Source organism: Amblyraja radiata, chromosome 1, assembly GCF_010909765.2.
Source record: "Amblyraja radiata isolate CabotCenter1 chromosome 1, sAmbRad1.1.pri, whole genome shotgun sequence".
NCBI lineage: Eukaryota > Metazoa > Chordata > Chondrichthyes > Rajiformes > Rajidae > Amblyraja > Amblyraja radiata.
Genome location: NC_045956.1, coordinates 120,079,879 through 120,103,180, shown reverse-complemented (window position 1 = coordinate 120,103,180; position 23,302 = coordinate 120,079,879). Strand labels below are relative to the sequence as shown.

Genomic DNA, 23,302 nt, shown 5'->3' with positions numbered 1-23,302 from the left:
TGCTGTTCTTCCAATTTGCGTTTAGCTTAACTCTGACAATGGAGGAGGCCTAGGACAGAAAGTTCAGTATGGGAAGGGGAATTAAAGTGATCAGGTAGGTCCAGGCAGACTGAGCGAAGCTGTTTAGCTAAACGATTGCCCAGTCTATGTTTGGTCTTGCCCATGTATGAGAGTCCACATCTTGAACAACGGATACGGTAGATGAGATTGGAGAAGGTGCAAGTGAACCTTTTCCTAACCTGAAAGGACTGTCATGGTCCCTGGACAGTGTCGAGGGAGGAGGTATAGGGACAGGTGTTGCATCTCCAGCAGTGGCAGGGGAAGGTACCTGGGGAGGGGGTGGTTTGGCTGCGAAGGGATGAGTTAACTATGGAGTTGCGGAGGGAACGGTCTCTGCGGAAGGCAGTAAGAGGTGGAGATGAGAAGATGTGACTCGTGGTGGGATCCTGCTAGAGGTTGCAAAAATGTCGGAGGATTGTGTGTTGTATGCGATGGCTGATGGGGTGAAATGTAAGGACTCGGGGGACCCTGTCCCTGTTGTGACTAGGGAGAGGGGGAACAGGGGCGGAGCTGCGGGGAGACAGGGGTGAGAGCCTCATCTATGATAGAACACTAGCAATGATTTTAATATTCATTGCATCCTGGTGTATAGAAGAGTGAAGTAATGTGCAGTAAAGATGGCAAGTGGCGCAGCTGGTAGACCCGCTTGATTATACTCTGATTTCCATACATGAATACACTAAGATCATTCATCAGGGCTCAAAATTAACGGTTGCCTGGTTGCCAATGGCAACCCACAGACCCACAGACCCGCAGGGCAACCTAAAAGCCATGCCATTTTGCCCGGCTTGGCAAAACACCTCTCGTTGAATTCTGAGCGGGCCCCCTCTCTATCTTTCTCTCTCTCTCTCTCTCTCTCTCTCTCTCCATCTCCGCCCGCTCCTCGTCCGCCTATAGCGAGGATCTTTGGCCAGCACATCATCAGCCATGGTTGTGCGCATGTGCCGCCCTGCACATGCGCACTGCCACTGCAACTGGTCGGCATCGGCCACTTTCTCCCTCCCTTTGCATGGTGGGAGATCTGGCTGCCATTGCTGTCCACTCGCCGGGACCGCTGAAAACCAATGCAGACTCACTCGCTGGAGCTGGAGTAATTCCCTGGAGTAACTCTTGCTGCTTGGTTTCCTGGTCTTGACTCTTGACTTAGACTTAAACAAAAAAGAGTCTTGGGGGGGGAAAAAAAGAGCTACCCTAAATTTAATTGCTTCTGGTTGGGTGCCTATAGTAGGGTGAAGACTATTCCATGCTTTAATTGTGCGGCGGAACTCCATGGAGCAGCCAGCATCTCTGGATAGAAGAAATTGGGTGACGTTTCGGGTAGAGACCCTTCTTTAGATTACCTCTGGTTTTAGTGTTTTAGTGTAATTTAAAGATACAGCTTGGAAACAGGCCCTTCGGCCCACCGAGTCCATGCCGATCTAACCCACACATTAGCGACGTAAATCAAGAGTCAAGATTGTTTTATTCTCTCATGTCCCTATGAAATCCTTACTTGCAGCAGCACAACAGAATATGTAAACATAGTACTCTGTAAACAATGTTATCAACGAGAAAACAAAACAGTGTATATTTATATATGAATATATAACTATATACACATACACACACAATTTTCCTCCTTGGATTAATAAAGTTCTATCGTATAGTATCGTGTGTGTAAGAAAGAACTGCAGATGCTGGTTTAAACTGAAGATAGACACAAAAAGCTGGAGTAACTCAACAGGTCAGACAAAATCTCTGGACAAAAGGAAAATAGTACGTTTTGGGTTGGGTCTGAAAAAAGTTCCTGCACACCTTTGGAATGTGGAAGGAAATAAGAGCACCCAGAGAAAACCCATGCGATCAAAGGGAAAAGAAGCAAACTCCATACAGACAGCACCCATATTCAGGATCAATTCCGGGTCTCTGACAATTTTAGGCAGCAACTTTATGGCCAATGTACTGCCCCATAGTCTTGAACTGAATTAAAACCTACAGTAGCTGTAAAGGGGGACATAGCATCACTTAGAGATTTAAGACTGAAAATGGTTAGTTTCTTTTATTTTTTAGTAACCAAAGTTATCAACGTATAATTTTTTGTGTGTTGGAAAATAAAATATAGTGGCACAGCTGGTGGACTTGCTGCCTCACATGCCAGAGATCTGTGTTCGATCCTGTCCTCAGGCACTGTCTGTGTTGAATTTGTACATTCTCCCTGCAAGCATGTAGGTTTCCTCCCACATCCCAAAGATGCATTGGCTTGGTAGGTTAACTTGTCTCTGTAAAATTGCCCCTAATGTGTATGGAGTGGGTGAGGAAAGTGGGACAACAGAACTTGTGAGAATGGGGATAGAAAAATGCTGTAGAAACTCAGCGGGTAAGGCAGCATCTATGGAGCGAAGGAAATAGGCGGCGTTTTGGGTCGAGACCCTTCTTCAAATTGATGTGAGGGTGCAGGGGGTGGGAAGAAGAAAGGAAGAGGCGGAGACAGTAGGCTGAGGGAGAGCTAGGACTGGGAGGGGAAGGAGGGAGAAAGCAAGGACTACCTGAAATTGGAGAAGTCAATGTTCATAGCGCTGGGTGTAAACTACCCAAGCAAAATATAAGGTGCTGTTCCTCCAATTTGCGGTGGCCCTCACTCTGGCCATGGAGGAGGCCCAGGACAGAAAGGTCAGATTCAGAATGGGAGGAGGAGTTGAAGTGCTGAGCCACCGGGAGATCAGGTTGGTTATTGCGAACTGAGTGCAGGTGTTGTGCAAAACGATCTCCTAGCCTGCACTTGGTCTCACTGAGGTTGATTATATGCTGAATAATCCAACCAGAATTTTGTTTGGAAGTGGAAAGAAATAATAAAAATTGCATTAATTGCAATGTGTAAAAGGAGATGAGATACTGTATTGTAATTTTGCTGCATGTCATTGTGGTATATATCATGTCTTGATTTGTGAATATGTTTAGTTTGTGACTTTATTTGAAGCAGAAATAATATGTGAATGCTTCATTGAGCATAATTCCGACTGGTAACTACGCACTTTGTCCAAGCACATTATCGTACGTGTCATGCAAGCCGTCTTAAATGACTACCTAAACTGTCATTTGGCAAACTAAAAAGCTGCCTAGGTTGCTCTGCTGGCAACAGGGAACAAAAGTTAAGCAAGAGCCCTGTCATGTGCTGCACCTGTTGATCAGATGCTGGCTGTACTAAGGAATGTAATTAGGAATGTAATTTAGCCTAACCTTATTCATAGCTGTCCCAATTTAAAGCATAAATATTGCATGCCAGTGTAAGTGAAAAGACTCGTTACTGTATGGACGAGATTGCACAATTTCGAGCTGAAAAAGCAAAAGCTCCGTACCAGTGTGAGGGGGAGGGGGTACCTTTCTCCCACACTCCAACATTTTGTGTCTACCTAATAACTGGAAATTATTTTTAAAGCTTTGTGGCTGAATTAAGTTTAGCGTTAATCCAGTTAATGGAACATTTGAATAAGAGTTTTTTTTAAAAGCATTTACTGAAGATTACACATTTGTAATACTTTTATTTATTCCATTAGGTTATTACGATAACACAATATTTCATAGGGTTGTGCCCGGTTTTATTGTTCAAGGAGGGGATCCTACCAAAAATGGAACAGGTGGTGAGTCGATATTTGGGAAGCCATTTAAGGTGAATATTTTCTTTTGTTTTTGTCATTTTGTTTCTTTAAAATATTATGTAATCCCTAAGTAAATTTCATGATGCTGGCAATATTTTGCTACAGTTACGATATGTATATACTTAATGTCAAATTATAGAGGCGTCACAAGAGTTCAATTGCCTTATTTATCTTCCTGCTTTTCAGTAAGTGGTGAGAGTCCTTGAAAACCAAACAATAGCACTAAGTGCTGTCCTTTTCCCCCACTCTCTGTCTATACATTGTCTGTGATACAGCAGTACACTGGACCATATACATATCTTAGTCGAGTCAGGAGTGGGAATGGCTGAATTTTCTACGTGTCCATTTTTTTGTGCTTTAGAGTTTAGAATTTTGCTAATCCAGTCATAACAGTTGAGGAACAGTAAATTTAAAAACTTCATTCAAGAAATGCAGATGAAATCATTTTGAAAATGTGTTAATATGTTCTACTGGAAATCTGCTTATTATGAAATGTAATCATTTTACTATTCTGTTGCAGGATGAATTTCATTCTCGATTACGTTTTAATAGAAGAGGATTGGTTGCTATGGCAAATGCTGGACCTCATGATAATGGCAGTCAATTTTTCTTTACATTGGGTGCTGCAGAGGAACTTAATAACAAGCATACTATATTTGGAAAGGTTAGTTTATGGAGACATTTTCATACATTCATAACCAATTGGATAAGCATCTCCCTCAATATTTGTTTCAGCTTCTTTGGAAAAGTTTCTACTTCACTCATATCTGCATTTTCTGTTTTGTCTATTAAACAGATATTATGCAGGGTTGTACAATTCCTGAAACCTTCAACCGCTTGGTTGATGGCATTTTTGGACGATCCATCATCCAGCTCATTATGTCCTTGCTTTTTCTTGGATCATCATCAAACACTAGGGCACCTGCCATTCATTCATTTCTTCAAATAACATGATTAATTCTTTTCCCCACTCTCTCATAACATCTCTGCGCTTGATAACAGGTCCAGAGGTAACATGTCCAAGGGTAATATTTTGCTAAAACTATTGGAGGTCCATTTCCTGCAGTCAAAATGTTAATTGTCAATAATGTCAAGAGGCTCTGGTTTGGTTCACCAGGTCGTTATGTCAATGGTTGGTTAAACAGCAACAATACATTTGAGTACAGAGGTCAATCTTCTGAAAAGTAATCTCTGTTGATACAATTGTGGCTGGGAATATAATTGTCACATCTTGCTGAGTTATCATCTTTGCCCCTCAAGGTTAAAGGTCGTTTGCTATAGCAACAAACAGGCATGTGCCCTGAAGACTTAGAAACATAGAAACATAGAAAATAGGTGCAGGAGTAGACCATTCGGCCCTTCGAGCCTGCACCGCCATTCAATATGATCATGGCTGATCATCCAACTCAATTTTTTCACCTCCGCAACATTGCCAAAATCAGACCCTCTCTCACATAGAAATACTCATCCATGCCTTTATCTCCTCCCGATTGGACTACTGTAACTCTCTTCTCTTTGGCATCAATTCCAGCAACATCAACCGACTCCAACTGGTCCAGAATGCAGCCGCCCGATTCATTACCCACACCAAATCCTGGCACCACATCACCCCAGTCCTCAAAGAACTTCACTGGCTTCCCATTTCCCACCGGATCATCTACAAAAGCCTGGTCCTCACCTACAAAGCCCTCAACCACTTGGCCCCCCCTTATCTCACTGACCTCCTCTCCCCCTACCAACCCTCACGGTCCCTCAGATCCATTTCAGCCGGTCTCCTCTCCATTCTGAAATCCAACCTCTGCACTTTTGGAGACAGAGCCTTCTCCAGGGCAGCTCCCAGGCTCTGGAACTCCCTCCCACAATTGATCCGAACTTCTGAGTCCCTCACCATCTTCCAGTCCCGCCTCAAGACCCATCTCTTCACCTCTGCATACCCTTAGTCCCATGTCCCTCTCCCCTTTGCATCTCTGTCTTACTGCTCTATTTTGTTTTGTTCTTGACTCACCATGTAAAGCGACTTTGAGTCCTTGAAAAGCACTATACAAATAAAATGTATTATTATTATTATTAATATCCTGTACCTGCCTTCTCTCCATACCCCCTGATACCTTTAGCCACAAGGGCCACATCTAATTCCCTCTTAAATATAGCCAATGAACTGGCCTCAACTACCTTCTGTGGCAGAGAATTCCAGAGATTCACCACTCTCTGTGTGAAAAATGTTTTTCTCATCTCGGTCCTAAAAGATTTCCCCCCTATCCTTAAACTGTGACCCCTTGTTCTGGACTTCCCCAGCATCGGGAACAATCTCCCTGCATCTAGCCTGTCCAACCCCTAAAGAGTTTTGTTAGTTTCTATAAGATCCCCCCTCAATCTTCTAAATTCTAGCGAGTACAAGCCGAGTCTATCCAGTCTTTCTTCATATGAAAGTCCTGACATCCCAGGAATCAGTCTGGTGAACATTCTCTGTACTATGGCAAGAATGTATTTCCTCAGGTTAGGAGACCAAAACTGTACGCAATACTCCAGGTGTGGTCTCACCAAGACCCTGTACAACTGCAGTAGAACCTCCCTGCTCCTATACTCAAATCCTTCTGCTATGAATGCTAACATACCATTCGCTTTCTTCACTGCCTGCTGCACCTGCATGCCTACTTTCAATGACTGGTGTACCATGACACCCAGGTCTCGTTGCATCTCCCCTTTGCCTAATCGGCCACCATTCAGATAATAGTCTACTTTCCTGTTTTTGCCACCAAAGTGGATAACCTCACATTTATCCACATTATACTGCATCTGCCATGCATTTGCCCACTCACCCAGCCTATCCAAGTCATTTTGCAGCCTCCTAGCATCCTCCTCACAGCTAACACTGCCCCCCAGCTTTGTGTCATCCGCAAACTTGGAGATATTGCCTTCAATTCCCTCATCCAGATCATTAATATATATTGTAAATAGCTGGGGTCCCAGCACTGAGCCTTGCGGTACCCCACTAGTCACTGCCTGCCATTGTGAAAAGGACCCGTTTACTCCTACTCTTTGCTTCCTGTTTGCCAGCCAGTTCTCTATCCACATCAATACTGAACCCCCAATACCGTGTGCTTTAAGTTTGTAAACTAATCTCTTATGCGGGACCTTGTCGAAAGCCTTCTGGAAGTCCAGATATAACACATCCACTGGTTCTCCCTTATCCACTCTACTAGTTACATCCTCGAAAAATTCTACAAGATTCGTCAGAGATGATTTACCTTTCATAAATCCATGCTGACTTTGTCTAATGATTTCACCACTTTCCAAATGTGCTGCTATCCCATCTTTAATAACTGACTCTAGCATTTCCCCCCACTACCGATGTTAGACTAACTGGTCTGTAATTCCCCGTTTTCTCTCTCCCTCCCTTTTTAAAAAGTGGGATTACATTAGCTACCCTCCAATCCTTAATAATATTATAGTGAAAATGTTTAAATGTTTGTGAGATACCTGTATTAAAATATAAATTAAGCAATAAGTGCACTGAAGGAAATATTGGTCAATTTACTAACTTACTTGGTGGGTGTGCCTCTTCATGATCTTGTTCCTGTGTATCTTTGTAATCCTTTTCAGCCATATAACCCTCAATGCTCTCCTAATGTTGGTATCCTGTTCTTCCCCATAGGCGTCTGGCACCCTACTGAGGTATCAGTCTGGTACTCTGTCTGCTGAGGTATCAGTCTCAACAATTCTCTCCCTAAACCTCCCTTCCTCTTTCTTTTAGGAAACTTACAAATAAATTATCTTTTTGAAAATTCCTTTGGGCATCTAACTTTAAATCTGCTCAGTAGCATATTGTTTTCTGCTGATTGGAAGCATCTTAAGAAAATTTGCTACAATAAAACTTATTTATAAAAATATTTTGTATCTATGTTCTAAGTTTGGAAGTTATTTGGAGGCTTAGGGGTCTACATGTATATAAAATAATTATGTAGCTTATAATTAAAGAACAAATTTACAGCCTTACAGCGCCAGAGACCTGGGTTCGATCCTGACTACGGATACTCTGTTTGTAGTTTGTACATTCCCATGACCTGTGAGGGTTTTCTCCAGATTTCCTCCGACAGTCCAAAGACGTACTGGTTTGTATGCTAATTGGCTTGGTAAAATTGTAAATTGTCCCTAGTGTTAGTGTGCAGGGATCACTGGTTGACAAGGACTCGGTGGGCCTAAGGGTCTGTTTCCAAGCTGTATCTCTAATCTAAATTAAACCATTTAGCTGATAGTAGCAGTGCAATGCAGAATAAAGTTTAACAATATATTCAGTTTTAATGAAAATTATTATGGATTCTTTTTTAAACAGGTGACTGGTGACACTATTTATAATATATTAAGATTAGCAGAAGTAGAAATTGATAAGGATGAACGACCAATCATTCCTCACAAGATTAAATCAACAGAGGTAAGTTGACATAAATAAAATTGGCATTTTAATTGTTTTATGTCTGTCTTGTCATTAGGTTAGCACGTTTTGATACTGTTCTTTTACAGAATCCTCAGTTGTATTTAGGCGGAGTAGCAGCGTTATAGAATTGTGCACAATATTATTACACTCAATCATCTGAACATGAACCCTTAATATGAACTTTACCTTCAGTCCTTTACATTTGCCACAGAATAGCTTTGTGATAGTGCTTTTCTTGTCATGCGTAGGATAATTTTTGACAAATGTGTTATACTTGGAAACATGAGAAATCAATGATTTTGGTTTTGTCCTTCCCTCACCACCACTGCTTCACTATACTGATTTTAACAGTTGACATTGATGTGGCACACAGGACATGTGTCATTACTTGGTTGTTTAGTGGCAGCGCCATTGTTGGTCTCTCTAACCAAAGAGCTATTCTACTCATTTCCACTGAGCTTTCCTCATTCATTTACCCCTTGGCCTACTTATCTCATTATTTGTACAATTAGCTTCCTCTACTGCTTTTATTGTCTTGTTGATAATCATCAAGTCAAGTCAAGTATCCTTTATTGTCATTCAGACTTTTCAGTCTGAACGAAATTTCGTGCCTTGCAGTCATAACATAGAATAAAATAACAAAACACACAATAAACACAGATTTAACATCCACCACATTGAGTCCACCAGGCCCTCCTCACTGTGATTGAAGGCAAAAGTCTAAAAGTCTTTGTCTCTTCCCTCCTTGTTCTCCCTCTGCGTTGAGGCGATCCGAGCTTCCGATGTTGTGACCCCGCCGGGCGATGGTAAGCAAGTCCCGCGGCTGAATCCGAGCTCCGCGAATGGGCCGGTTCAAACTCCGCGGCCCAGGACGGTCGAAGCTGCCACCCTCCAGTCCAGTGGACAAAGCTGTTGTTGCGGGAGCTCCGGAGAACAGGTCACCAACCTGTGACCTGCGAGCTCCCGACGTTGTCGTCCACTGGGCCCGCGGCCGAGTCTCCGAGGCTCCGAAGTCGGGTCGCCGCTGCCGCAACGTCGCCACAGCCCCGAAGTCGGCCAGCCTCACTTTGGTAAGTCCTGGCTGGCTCTGTCTCCGGAGCCTCGAGGTCGGTCCCAGTTGGAGGCCGCCAGCTCCGCGATTAGGCCTCAGCGCAGATGGAGACGGGGGATACGTCAAGAAAAGGTCGCATCCCCCCGAAGGATGAGACTAAAACAAGTTTCTCCCCCCCCCCCCCACACATACACAACTAAAATAAACTGAAACAAACTATGACAACGGGACGAGAAAACAAAAAAAAAGGAAAAACGAAGTCCTGTAGTCATACAGCATGGAAACAGACCTTTGGCCTAACTTGCTCATGCCCACCAAGATGCCCCATCTACACTAGTCCCATCTGTCTGTGTTTGGCCCATATTTCTCTAAACCTTTCCTATCCACGTATCTATCCAAATATCTTTTAAAATGTCTTGTTTGCAGAAGAGAGCAGGGTGTTAGTGAGCATTTTTATTGTATTATTTTAATTAATTATTATTTCCTTAAGACGTTAACCTTTTAAATTAAATATAGCATTTCTTCCCATCTCTTGTCTTTCTTATTTTCTAATTGGTATATTAATTTATTATTTATTCTAGAAATGTGTGCAACATTGTCCATTATTAGCCACCCTATCTATCATATCTATATCTATATACTTTTAAAATTCTGTGTGTGTGTGGGTGTACGGCATTTTGATTTTGCCTTTGATTTTGCCGTTGATTCGTTACTCCGCGAAAACCAGACGCAAAAACGCTGAGATTTTTACGATTTCGCTAGCGATTTTACTTTTACATTCTCAAATCCACTCCTTGGTCAATTATTTCCCCAGATTTTGAATAAAATTGATCACAAAACTCAATTTTTAAAATCTAATCTGCACTGAGCAGCTGCTGACGTCACAATGCCCATGCCGACCAATCCAGGCCCATCTGCCTCCAGGCCCCGCCCCCCCCCGCCGCTGTGGATTAAAGGCGCAGAGAGATCGAAAAAGTTCTGCAGAACAAACATTCTACAGCTCCGTTCCGCTGAAGCTTCTTTGTTCTACAGATCTTGGGGCAGCGACTCCTCACGCTCTGAACCTTATCATCACTCTTGGCGCAGCTCGTGAAGCCCTGCGCGCTCATTCCAGCTGTGGGTTTACAGAGTCAGAAGCCGCTTCTCTCTCTTCATTTGGCAGCCCGGCTCTCCTCCACCCCCCACACTCCCCCACTGCCCGCTCCATGCCAAGTACGCTCGCGCCATGCCTCCCGCAGCTCAACTCCCGCCGGCCCGCCTGCTCACTCCAACCCCCCCCCCCCCCCCCCCCCCCCCCGGCCCGGCTCTGTCATGCTGGCGGAAGACACAGATCGGCAGATCCCCGCTGCTTTTCGCCATCCTCGCTGGCGGCCCGCAGGCTCACTCAGGATCACGCCCACCTGCCCACTCCCCACTCCCTTTCCCCGTACTCGGGGTTTGAAGCGCCGAGGATGCAAGGCCCCTGCCTCGATAAGATTGGTTGATGGTACAGGTATCCTCCTGGCAGCTCAGCTTTGGGCTTAGAATTCATCCCAGCCCCCAGTCTTTGCCACTTTTGGTGTGTGTGGACGCATTCCCTTGTTGTCTGGGGCAGGAAGAGGTTCTGGCATCTCAGGCTTGTCCCGGCCATTCAGACCTAGCTTCAGGTAGAGGGCTTTTTCCAGGCAGTTCAGTCTTGACCACATGATAACGCCGGTGATCTCGGTGCTGTCTCAAGACCAGCTTCATCTTGCTGTGCTCTCTTCCTCGCTCCCCTTTTTTTTTTCTTCTTCCTTCCACTTTCAGAAACAGTATTGGTCCTTCATTTGGATTTCTTCTTCCAACTTGCAATTTGTTATTGTGGGCTTGCCTGCATTCTCAACCAGTATGGTGTCTTGATCGACGCCGTGTTCAACAGTGACCACACCGACTCTTGTAGTAGGGGGACCTCGCATGGTTTAATCGATTAAGAGTGGTAAGAAAGTCCAGGACCACATGGGGGCGCTGTCCCCCACCATCAGAGTACATGTGCAATGACATTGATGATCTCTGGCTTATCCCAGCAGCATAATCCTGGTTTTCGAAGGAGGATGCATGACGATCTGGGGCATCTTCCTGCAGTTCGCCCCTGCATCGGGAGATGAGCCTGACGATACAGTTTTTTTCCTGGCAGCTCAGCTTTGGGATTGGAGGTGTGTGTGTGTGCGTGTCAGCCTGTTACAGGGATCACAGCAACAAACAAAGGGAGAGTGTCCTGTCCCACATTGGTGACAGACATTTAGGCTCCCAAGAAGTATTGAGCAACAAAGGGATCTTGGTGTACAAGTTCAAAGATCCCTGTGGGTGCTGAGAGGTATGTGGGATCCTTGCCCCCATTAGCCAGGGCACCAAATGCAAGAATAGGGAGAATATGGTCCAGCCTTACATGACAGTGCAAACTCCATCATCAAGTTCGCTGACGACACCACTGCTGTGGGACGTATCACTGTTACAATACAATACAATACAATACAATACAATACAATTCAATTTATTGTCATTTGGACCCCTTGAGGTCCAAACGAAATGCCGTTTCTGCAGCCATACATTACAAACAAATAGACCCAAGACACAACATAATCTACATAAACATCCATCACATTGCTGTGATGGAAGGCCAAAAAAACTTTTCTCTCCACTGCACTCCCCCCCCCGATGTCAGAGTCAAAGTCAAAGCCCCCGGCGGGCGATGGCGAATTGTCCCGTGGCCATTAAAGCCACGCCGGGTGATGCAAGGTCGCACACCGGGTCTTGATGTTAGAGCCCCCGGCGGCGGTCGACCATTCCAAGCCGCGCGGGGCGGTGCTGTAAGGCCCCGCTCCAGGAGCTCTTCAACCCCGCAACTCGGGCGGGAGAAGTCGCCGTTGCGGAAGCCCGGAAAAGCGGACTCCCTCCAGGGTCCCGCGGGCTCCCGGTGTCACTGTCCGCCAAACCCGCAGTTGCAGCCACCGAATCTCCGGGGGTCGGGCCGCAGCAGTGTCCACCACAGCTCCACCCGCTCTGGACTCGGCCAGCTCCGCGACGGTGAGGTGAGTAGGCCGCTCCTCGTTGCAGCCTCAACGACAACGGAGACCCGACAAAGAAAAGGTCGGGTCTCCCGTGCAGGGAGAGATTTAAAAGTTACCCCCTCCCCCCCACACCACCCCCACCCCCCACACACATACCCCAACAAAAAATAACAAAAACTACATAAAAACATAGACATAAAATAATAAAAACGCAGACGGACTGCAGAGGCCGCTGCTGACGAGAGTCGCGCCGCCTACCGGCACTGTATTCTGTTGGGGACAAGTCAGAGTATAGAAGAGAGATCGACCGACTGACCAAATGGTACCAGCACAATAACCTGGCCCTCAACACCAGCAAAACCAAGGAACTGATTGTGGACTTTGGAAGAGGTAGGATGGGGACCCACAGTCCCGTTTATATCAACGGGTCGATGGTGGAAAGGGTCAAGAGCTTCAAATTCCTGGGCGTGCACATCTCTGAAGATCTCTCCTGGTCCGAGAACACTGATGCAATTATAAAGAAAGCACATCAGCGCCTCTACTTCCTGAGAAGATTACGGCGAGTCGGTATGTCAAGGAGGACTCTCTCTAACTTCTACAGGTGCACAGTAGAGAGCATGCTGACCGGTTGCATCGTGGCTTGGTATGGCAACTTGAGCGCCCAGGAGCGGAAAAGACTACAAAAAGTAGTAAACTCAGTAGTAGTCATCGGCTCTGACCTCCCAACCATTGAGGGGATCTATCGCAGCCGCTGCCTCAAAAAGGCTGGCAGCATCATCAAGGACCCACACCATCCTGGCCACACACTCATCTCCCTGCTACCTTCAGGTAGAAGGTACAGGAGCCTGAAGACTGCAACATCCAAGTTCAGAAACAGCTACTTCCCCACAGCCATCCTTATTAAACTCAACTCAAACAAAACTCTGAACATTAATAGCTCATTTTCTGTTTATTTGCACTTTATCTGTTTTATTTATTCATTTGTGTATATATTTATATAATGGTATATGGACACACTGATCCGTTCTGTATTCATGCCTTCTATATTCTGTTGTGCTGAATCATGGGACACATGACAATAAACTCTCTTGAATCTTTTTGACATTGTTCTTGGATTTTGTGTGCAGTTTTGGTCGCAACACTATAGGAAAGTCATGATTGTGCTGGAGAGGCTGCAGGGAGATTCACCAGGATGTTGACAGGATAGAGGGTTTCACTTATAAGGAAAACTGGATAAGCTGGTTTGTTTTTTGGAGCATAGGAAGCGGAAGGGGGGGAACCTGATTGTAGTGTGCAAAAACTGTTATGGGCACTGATCTGTAGAAAATAAGAAATTTATCCCTGTAGCAAAGTGTCTAAAACTGCTCCGCGATAGCGCTCCAGCACTGCCGCCGCCGAAGCCGAGGATCCGGCCGTTCCCGACAGGAGACGCCGCTCCAGGCCCGCTGGTAGGCCGCGAGGACGGGTCAGAGGTGCTGCCCGGACAAAAGCAGCCTCCCTGAACAGGTGGGGACCCAGAAAATTAGTTTCCCCCTACCCCACCCTCCCCCCACCCCCCACATAAAAAAGACTAGAGCTCCAGAACAAAATGACTTTAACTAATTAAAAATTAAAAAAAGAGGTGAAAAAAAACGGACAGCTGCAGGCTGGGCAGCCATACCCATACAGGACGGCTCCTCCGCCCTTATCCTGGGACCCCTCCTCTCCATTCCCGCTTCTAATCAGTCCTCACTGACATCCCCTGTGCTCCCCTTCCCATCAACCCACGCCCCGCCCCCCCCCATCTATTCATCCTGCACTGAGCTCCCTAGCCACCTCGCATTGATTCTCCTGCCACTCCCCATCAATCCTACACTGGTCCACCCATTCATCCCTTACTGACCCGCCCGTCCATTTATCCTGCCCCAATCCTCCCATCTAACCTGTACAGATCTCCCCATTCATCTTTTACTGATCCCCCCCATTCATCTTTTACTGATCCTCCCCCATTCATCCTGTACTGATCCTCCCCATCCATCCTGTAGTGATCCCCCATCCATCCTGTAGTGGTTTCCCCCCCCCCCCCCCATCTATCCTGTAGTGATCCTCCCAGAATGGGGGTGATCAATCTGAAGAAGGGTCTCGACCCAAAACGTTGCCTATTTCCTTCGCTCCATAGATGCTGCCTCACCCGCTGAGTTTCTCCAGCATTTTTGTCTACCCCCATTCATCCTGTACTGATCCCCCATCCATCCTGCACAGGTCCCCCCCATCCATCTCGTACTGATCCCACTGACATCCCCCGCGCTCTCCCCTCACAATTTTACCTACTCCAACCAACACGCACTAATTCCCCTGCCTCCCCTGGTCAGGAGATATTTCAGTTGAAATTTTAACGTTAATTCTGAAGTGGGAATGATGGAAACAGTGTTTATCAATAATTTTTTTAAAATCTGGTGCTTACAAACTGGGTATCTTCATTGCTGTTCACAACACATACATCTAATCTGAATGTCCGGTAATGTGGTGTTTTGACACCTTTAAACATATTACCAAAAGAACATTTGCTGCATTTATGTCCTTTGGCCATCTCTTGTCAGTTAGTGTAACCTGTCAGATGGGTATGTGGTTAGTAATGGAGAGAGATGATTGTTCGCCTTTTAACATAGGCGCGATCCTTCTCTCCCCAATAAAGTTGAAGAATACAATATACAAGAAAAACCCGATTATTCATATAGGTGCACAACCTTTTATTCGAAAGCCTTGGGACCAGACACTTCTCGTATTTTTAGCGTAGATTAGGTAGGTAGCGCGGGCGGCTTGAAAAGTCTGGAGCGGCTGCCTCCTCCCCGGAGACCGGGGAATCATTGTAAATCATCGCTTAAATGTTAGTCAGTTAGTTTGGAGGGATTTTATGTGGTGGGGGGGGTGAAGGGGGAAACTTTAATTCTTAGTCCCCTACCTGGTCGGAGAGGCGGGGAGCGGGCAATGCCTTACCAGGTCGCCGTGCAGTAAGCTCCGGAGCGCTGTGGCCGCCGACTCCCAACATCGCGGAGCTGGGGCTGCGGCGCCGGTTGGAGCTCCGACCCCGGCAACTCTACCCCTGGCTGCGCGGCACTCCAAATCCAGCGCGGCCTGCGGCCGGACGCCTGCAGCCCCAGCTCCGCGATGTTGGGAGTCGGCGGCCACAGCGCTGGGATACCAGCAGGGAGCGGGCAATGCCTTACCGGGTCGCCGTGCGGTAAGCTCTGGAGCACTGTGGCCGCCGACTCCCAACATCGCGGAGCTGGGGCTGCGGCCGTCCGGCCGCGGGCCGCGCTGGATTTGGAGCGCCGCGCAGCCAGGGGTAGAGATGCCGGGGTCGGAGCTACAACTGGCGCCGCCCGCGGCCGGACGCCCGCAGCCCCAGCTCCGCAATGTTGGGAGTCGGCGGCCACAGCGCTCCGGAGCTTACTGCACGGCGACCCGGTAAGGCATTGCCCGCTCCCCGCCTCTCCGACCAGGTAGGGGACTAAGAATTAAAGTTCCCCCTTCACATAAAAGCCCTCCAAACTAACTGACTAACATTTAAGCAATGATTTACAGATGTTTAAGTGTCTCCCCGGAGAGGAGGCAGCCGCTGCAGTAGTACAGACCTGGGTTGACCGTGGGTCGTTTCGGGTCAAGTTTGGCGCCAAATGCGAGCTTTGGTGTGCAGACGACATCCTGGAAAAAATGTCCGGTTTTCGGCGCTTTTCGGTTTCCGGAACTCCGGATAAAAGGTTGTGCACCTGTAGTACTTTACTAATTTGGAGACAAGTAAAACTTACTCTTAAATTAAGAAATCTATCTCTTCTTTCTCCAATAGCTAATAATCCGTCGTTTAAACCATCTATTATAGATAAAACGTTTATCTACTGGGAAAGACTAGGTTGGAGATTTGTACGAAATGGGAAACCTTTTATCATTTCAGAAATTACAATCCAAATACAATCTGAAAGGTAATCAATATTTTAGATATCTTCAAATTTGAAATTACTTGAAAAAATATACCCACGAATAATAGGAATTAAGTTAAAAAAATTCCCAAAGACAGATGGGAAAAATATCTTCCATATGTACATAACTGTTCGATTAATGTAAGACATATTCTAATCCAATTTAAAATACTACATAGACTATATTACTCGAAAACTAAACTGAACAAAATTTTCCCAAATGTATCTCTCATCTGTGACAAATGTTTATCCCAAGAAGCAGCTATAACACACTCCTTCGCCTCTTGCATAAAACTCCATAAATTTTGGAAAGAAATCTTTGAAATCTTCTCAAAATTATTTAAAACAAAACTGGACCCCAATACAGAATTGATTATTTTTGAAACAACATGTGCCTGCTCTGAGCTATCAATATTTCAGACGTTTCTTCAACTACGGCTTGATAATGGCAAAAAAACTTATACTTAAATTTTGGAAAAATGCATCTACCCCAACACTCAAAATGTGGATCACAAGCATGTCTGAGACGCTACATCTTGAAGATATGAGACGCGTCTTAGCAGGAAAATCAGAGCAATTTTTAAAGATATGGTCTCCTTTTATTGATTAAGTATAGTATGGTGCAACACAACTCTGGAATTAAACCGATTCACGATGGGTGTGGTGAGAAATGAAGCAGGTATATCAACACATAAGGGTCTCCTGGACTGCACTATGCTAGTCTAGGGGTTTACACATCACTATTTATTTCACTCTCTCTCTTTTTCGGTCTTTCTCTCGTTCTATTTTTCTCTTGTTAAATTTAAAATAGAAGATGTACATTAAATGTATTTTGTCATATTCCACGGTCTATACTACTGTACACTGCTTCTAATAAAAATACAAATTAAAAAAAAAAAAAATTTCCTTGCAACCTGTATATTTTGTTGTGGATAAATTATGTGGGATGCGAGAGTGTTTCTGCACCAATAGCAATAACGACCCATGCTATGGCCATGTCATGATAATTTTCGGTCCTTCACAGAAAACATGCTTGCATCAATCTGTAGTGTGCATGGTTAAGCATATATGTTACCATGGTCCAGGATTTATTGACACAGGTTGTTCATACGCTGAATAATCCAACCACATTTTTGTTTGGAAGTGGAAAGAAATAATAGAAATTGCATTAATTACAATGTGTAACAAGAGTTGAGATACTGTATTATAATTTTGCTGCATGTCATGGTGGTATATATGATGTCTTGATTGGTGAATATGTTTAGTTTGTGACTTTATTTAAAGCAGAAATAATATGTGAATGCTTCATTGAGCATAATTCCGACTGGTAACTACGCACTTCGTCTGAGCACATTATCGCATGCGTCATGCAAGCCATCTTAAATGACTACCTAAACTGTCATTTGGCAACCTAAAAAGCTGCCTAGGTTGCCTGGCTGGCAACAGGGGAAAAAAAGTTAAGTGAGAGCCCTGCTCTGTCAGCTTCTTAATCGCTACTTGTGGTCACTCCACCTTGTGGAATAATCACAGCAGGCAGATAGGATGCTTGCAAGGTGTGCAGTCGCAAAATTCAAGTGTAACTTTGGGCATTTCATGAGTGGCGAACATTGGGTGCAGGTTAGGTTGAGTCCATTCAGCCAATTATTATTATCATTATTAGGTTGTTTGTGGAATAGTGAGTGGTCCCATTTCAGTGGCCACAAAAACTATGTTTGGTTTGATATGCTTTTAGAGTGTCCTGATGTCGTGAAGTGAGCTAATCAAATAAAAGCCTAGCTTTTCCTTTTCTCCATTGTTTTAAGGATTGACCAGCCCCAATAAATACGTTAAATGTACATAAAAGTAAAAATTCACTGTTACCAAATAATTGCTAACGTGAATATTTGCCAACATATTTTTCCAGGTGCTGCACAACAGCTTTGATGATATTGTTCCAAGAATATTGAAAAAACACAAGAAGGAGAAGCGTGATGAAGAATTGAAAAAACCTCATTCGAAAGGCACAAAGTAAAACCAATATCTTATCAATATGTGAAGTTGGATGACTTCATATTTTCTAGTGAACGACAGATCAGATTCAAAAGGATAAATATCCTATACTTGTGTTCAGTTGACAATTTTTGTCATTATATATATCTTTTTTGGATGAAATGTTGCAAACCCATTGCTGTAAATACTCTCGCTAACTGTCAATGTTAATCATAAATAAATATTTGTATTTTTGAGCAATAATTACATTTAAAAACCTTGATCTTAGATGAAATGTTTCAATTCTACTTTACTTCCATTTAAGATATAAAGAAGTGAGTCTATAAATAGCTCTAAATGAAATTACAACCAACATTGCTTTTTTAGTTAGTCCATTGGTGTAGAAAATGGTGTCTTCAACTTGCATTAAACTGAGGTTTGTGGCTCTATTGAAGTTGAGTAGCAAAACAATTGAAGACAATGCCAGAGATCCTGAAAACAAAACTAATCAAGGATGTGCTTTGTTTCTGAATGAAAACAACAACAAAATAATATTGATTTCCTGAATCAGAAGCTAGCTCATCACGTTTCCCTGAAAATGTTAATTTTTCGTTAAATGTAGCAGCATTTCTACAGTTTGACACCTGGGCTGGATTTTTATAGCGATGGTTTTGTAACATTTTATCCAAAAAAGGATAAATGGTCAAGCTAAGTTATGTTGAAAAATGCTGAATTTCTCTTGGCTTTCTAATTCTCAGACAGAATCAATAAGAAGTTGGCACAATATTCAACAGTTATAAATATTTTTGTTAATTATGAAGAAGCTAGTTGTTTTCATTATCCCAGCAGTCATATGCATACCAACAAACCTAGTTACACTGATCTCTGTTCTTGGTAGGTCTGTTAAGTCTGGAGATTTGTTGAGATCTCCAGAATTTGTTTTGGAGTATTTCAGAGTTTTATCGAAATTGAAGTTAAAACAGCGTATCAAAATCAAGTATCATTTCAATAGTACATCGAGAATACATAAGGACTAGCTACAATTTCAGCTTGATATTTCTTATCCTGCCTTGTTGTTGTAAATATTTCACCAATATGGTTTTGACTAATATATTTTTGCTTTATTGCATTTATTTCAAATGTTACCTTTTTGTTTAAATGTCTTCATTATCAGAGGATGTCTAGATGGCATTCAACTTAAAATATGTTTTTAGTTATGTTGTTGAATCTTCTCTAGTTTCACTTGGAAACTTAAAATTAGAGAAAGCTAATCTCTGTTGCAGAACAAATTAATGCTGACATTTTAAAAGCAACAGTTGAGGAAAGACTGCTGTTAATCTGTAGGTATCTTGTGTAGGTATCTGTAGGTATCTTGTATATGAGAGGCAAGAAGGTAATTACATTCTATTGTATATAAGAACATATCCAGATTTTATGTCTTTAGATAGAGGATGCAAAATAATCCAATCCCAGCTGTTATCAGGCAACTGAACCAACCAACTCCCAAGCTACTATCTACCTCAGAGACTATCTTTAATCAGACTTTACTGGACTTTATCTTACACTAAACATTATTCCCTTTACCATGTATCTGTGCACTGGATAGTTTGATCATAATCACATATAGTCGTTCCACTTACTGGTTAGCATGCAACACAAACGTTTCACTGTACTGTAGTACATGTGACAATAAACTAAACTACTGGTAAATGATGTAGATAAACCAACCACTCTATTGCTAAAAAAATCAAGCATGTAGTGCAACATTAGTTTGGTCTATATTATGTAGTGTCATTGGAAAATATTTCAAAGCCTACCATACTTGCAACTTTTCTTCTGTTGTTTCTAAACTTCTAAATCACTATTAAGGTACCAGGAATTGCAGCAGAGGGGGGTGGGTATTTGTATTGAAGCAGGTTCTTGTAATGCTGGTGTAATCCATTGCTGGTGTACACTTCAGTTAGGCCTATATTAGGTTTAATCTTGCTCCATGCATAGGCATTTGCTCAAATCTCTGACATTGAGCGTTCTTGCCAATCACACTACTGCTTTCAACAATTATCTAATGCAATCCTTTAGTGAAAAAGAAACAGAATCGGGACAATGTTCTCTTTGCAACCTCTCTTCACTGATGAAGACCCATGATTTATCTACTCTCCATATGCTGTACACAAAGCGAAATACCTTTTAGTGTGACAATAATTAAAGCAGATTCTATTACGTTGGTAATTCACAATCCTTCACATGTTTAATGCATCTTTCCAGGTGCCTGTCAATTTCCACACCGATATCCTTTAGCAGAAGTAAGTCATGTTTCAAAATATGCAAGCTGCCAAAATGCATTGGTTGGTTTATATTTTCCAGAAATTTCAGCTTGCTTTCCTTTGGAGAAGAAGCAGAGGAGGAAGAGGAGGAAATAAACAGAGTTAGTCAGGTAATAATTTACTTTTGCATGGTTTGGTATTAAAAGTATGTTGGCTATATCATAGGCAATGTACTTGTATAGTTTGCTAGCATTTCACTTTGTCTATTGTCAAACCTATTTCTTTTAGACTAATTCCTCTCAATGAAGGTAATTTCTGTACTCTCTGTTAAAGACCTAATTTGTTTTATGACTACCCTTACTATTTTACATTTCAATGATTGTGGGAGCTTGTTACTTCTTCCTCCATCTCTCTGATGGTGTTAAAAAGATAAAACAAACCCGCAGATTCTGGAACGTGCTGGATTAGCTTTGAAGATGCCCTTTTCCTGATACTGTTTGTTGTGATTAACAAGCATTCCCTAATCCATCCCTCAGACAATAGCAACACCATTAATCGCACTCCTTCTCTCCAATCTATTGCAGATATTTCATTTGTTCTCTTTATTCTTTGCAATTTAAAATGCAAGGTCCTGCAGGAAGAGGGTGAGATTAGCATAGGCAGGATAACTGAAGGATCCTGTGGGTTTACATTAGATACTGGTTGCCAACCTGTGGCCTGAGATTGAGATAAAAGTGTTCAGAAAGTCCAGTCTTGATTCCTTACCGTGTGAAAATCAGGATGTAAAATGGTGGAAATTCTTAAGTTCTGTAGAGAAAGAAGTAGAAAAATGCAGTGCATAAAGAGGTGAGAGAGAAGCCAAGTAGAATTAGAAACACAAGTCAAGGTAGGAATTGGGCTGAAGGGATTTCACTGGTTCTCTCGGTGAAATCATGAAATAAATTAATGGTGTCATTATGGAAATGTATTTTGCTACACTCCAGAGATGGAAAGAATATACAAATGTAAATATTAATTGGAGCAAATGACACTGTTTGATTTAACATAAAAAGTAAGTCAGTGGACATTTAGTTTCCACCAGGGAGAATAAACCAACTAAGTACTCAAGCGTATACTCAGCGACTGTTTCACCATACACTTGCACTCTGTCCACCAAGGCCTACTGGGTCTTCGGTTGCGAACCAATTTAACTCCTCTTCCCATTCCCATACTGTCCTTTCTGTTCTGGGCCTCCTCCATTGTCAGAAGAGGCCGCACGCAAACTGGAGGAACAGCACCTCATTCTACATGGGTAGCTTACAACCTAATGGTATGAAGATTGTATTCTCTAATTTTAGGGAACTAATCTACAAGCCCCCACCCTCTCCATGCTCCCCACCCTTTACCCTTCCGCTCCCTTCCCTGGGTGCACACACATTTCTCCCCTCCCTCTCCCATTCCACTTATATTCCTTCCTCTGGCTTCACAATTTGCACTTCATCTGCCTATCAAAACCTCTCCTCCCCTTTATCTATCTATCACTTGCCAGGCTTAATCCTGCCTCTCCTCTTATCCAGCATTCAACCCTCCCCCTCCATCTACCCCCACCCCAATCAGTCTGAAGAAGGATCCTGACCCCCAAAATATCACCTGCCCATGTTCCCCAGAGATGCTGCCTGACTCACTGAGTTACTCCTGCGCTGTGTGTCTTCATTTTTCAACAAAGTACTCAAGTGAGGTTAGATAACATAGTGTGCAATAGTTATTTATGCGGATGAACTCTATGCTTTAATTGCGTGTACAATTATATTTCAATGCAGGTTATGTGGCCAGTTTAATTTCTGAAGAAATTCAAGTGTAGGGTGCGATTTGTTGCTCTTTGCACCATTACATATCTTTGTTTACTTTTGGAATGCAGCATGAAAACAGGCCCTTCGGCCCACCAAGTCTGCGCCGACCAGCAAACACCCCGTATACTAACACTATCCTACACACCAGGGACAATCTTTACCAAACCCAAATAACCTACAAACCTGAACTTCTTTGGGGTATGGGAGGAAACCAGAGCACCCAGAGAAAACCCACGCAGTCACAGGGCGAACGTACAAACTCTGTACAGACAGCACCCTGTCAGGATCGAACCCGGGTCCCTGGTGTTATAAGGCAGCAACTCTACCGCTGCGTCTCTGTACACTTTGTCTTACGTATTTTTTTATTAATTGCCCACAATTCTTTTTATATTTTAAAAGTAAAATATAAATTGTCACTGCTGTTCACTTGTGTTTCATAGAGTATGAAAGGAAAAAGCAAAAGCAGTCATGATTTATTGAAGGATGATCCACGGCTAAGCTCTGTACCAGTTGTTGAAAGGTGAGTCCTGTGTTTTACTTTTTTTAGCTCTAAGTCTCAGTTAATAACCTGTTTCTTTTAAACAGAATAATGTTGGACCGTGAACAGTTGAGATAGCTGCTCTTAGCTGGGAAAACAGAATGGAAATTACAGTGCCCCACCACTCAGAAGAGGAAATTTCTGGAGGGTTTGAAGGAGGATATGATTGCTTTGAGCTGTAGTACTTCCTTGTTGAATAGTATGATGAATCTCACACTAGGTTTCAGTAAGAATAGTGCCCACTTTGATCATGTTTTAGATGTCATTGGTCTATACTCTTTAGAGGTAAATATGTATATTTTTGACTGTTGCATAGAATTATCAACATTGACTTTTGGAATAGTTTTATTTTAATGCTGATGTTGTATACACGGAATTATTTTTTTGTCTGCATGGAAGTCCCTCATGGTAGACTAATCAAGAAGATTAATGTAGATTGGCTATTTCATACTAGCCAATTATAGTGCTTGTTAGTAGTGACTCCGCCTAGTATGTGCTTTAAATTATCAAGAGCTTGCCTACGCTAGTTAATATGAGTAG

General features: G+C 43.3%; 1 protein-coding gene across 1 annotated transcript in view; it reads left to right on the top strand.

Moving 5' to 3' along the window:
• Positions 1-23,302, top strand: part of cwc27 (CWC27 spliceosome associated cyclophilin) — a 199,290-nt gene that overhangs the window by 14,225 nt on the left and 161,763 nt on the right. Inside the window, exons 3-8 of the mRNA XM_033029888.1 lie at positions 3,594-3,706; positions 4,216-4,359; positions 8,029-8,127; positions 18,067-18,170; positions 20,496-20,565; positions 22,665-22,744. Of these exons, the coding sequence (XP_032885779.1) occupies positions 3,594-3,706; positions 4,216-4,359; positions 8,029-8,127; positions 18,067-18,170; positions 20,496-20,565; positions 22,665-22,744 (610 nt within the window). The remainder of the gene's footprint in view (positions 1-3,593; positions 3,707-4,215; positions 4,360-8,028; positions 8,128-18,066; positions 18,171-20,495; positions 20,566-22,664; positions 22,745-23,302) is intronic.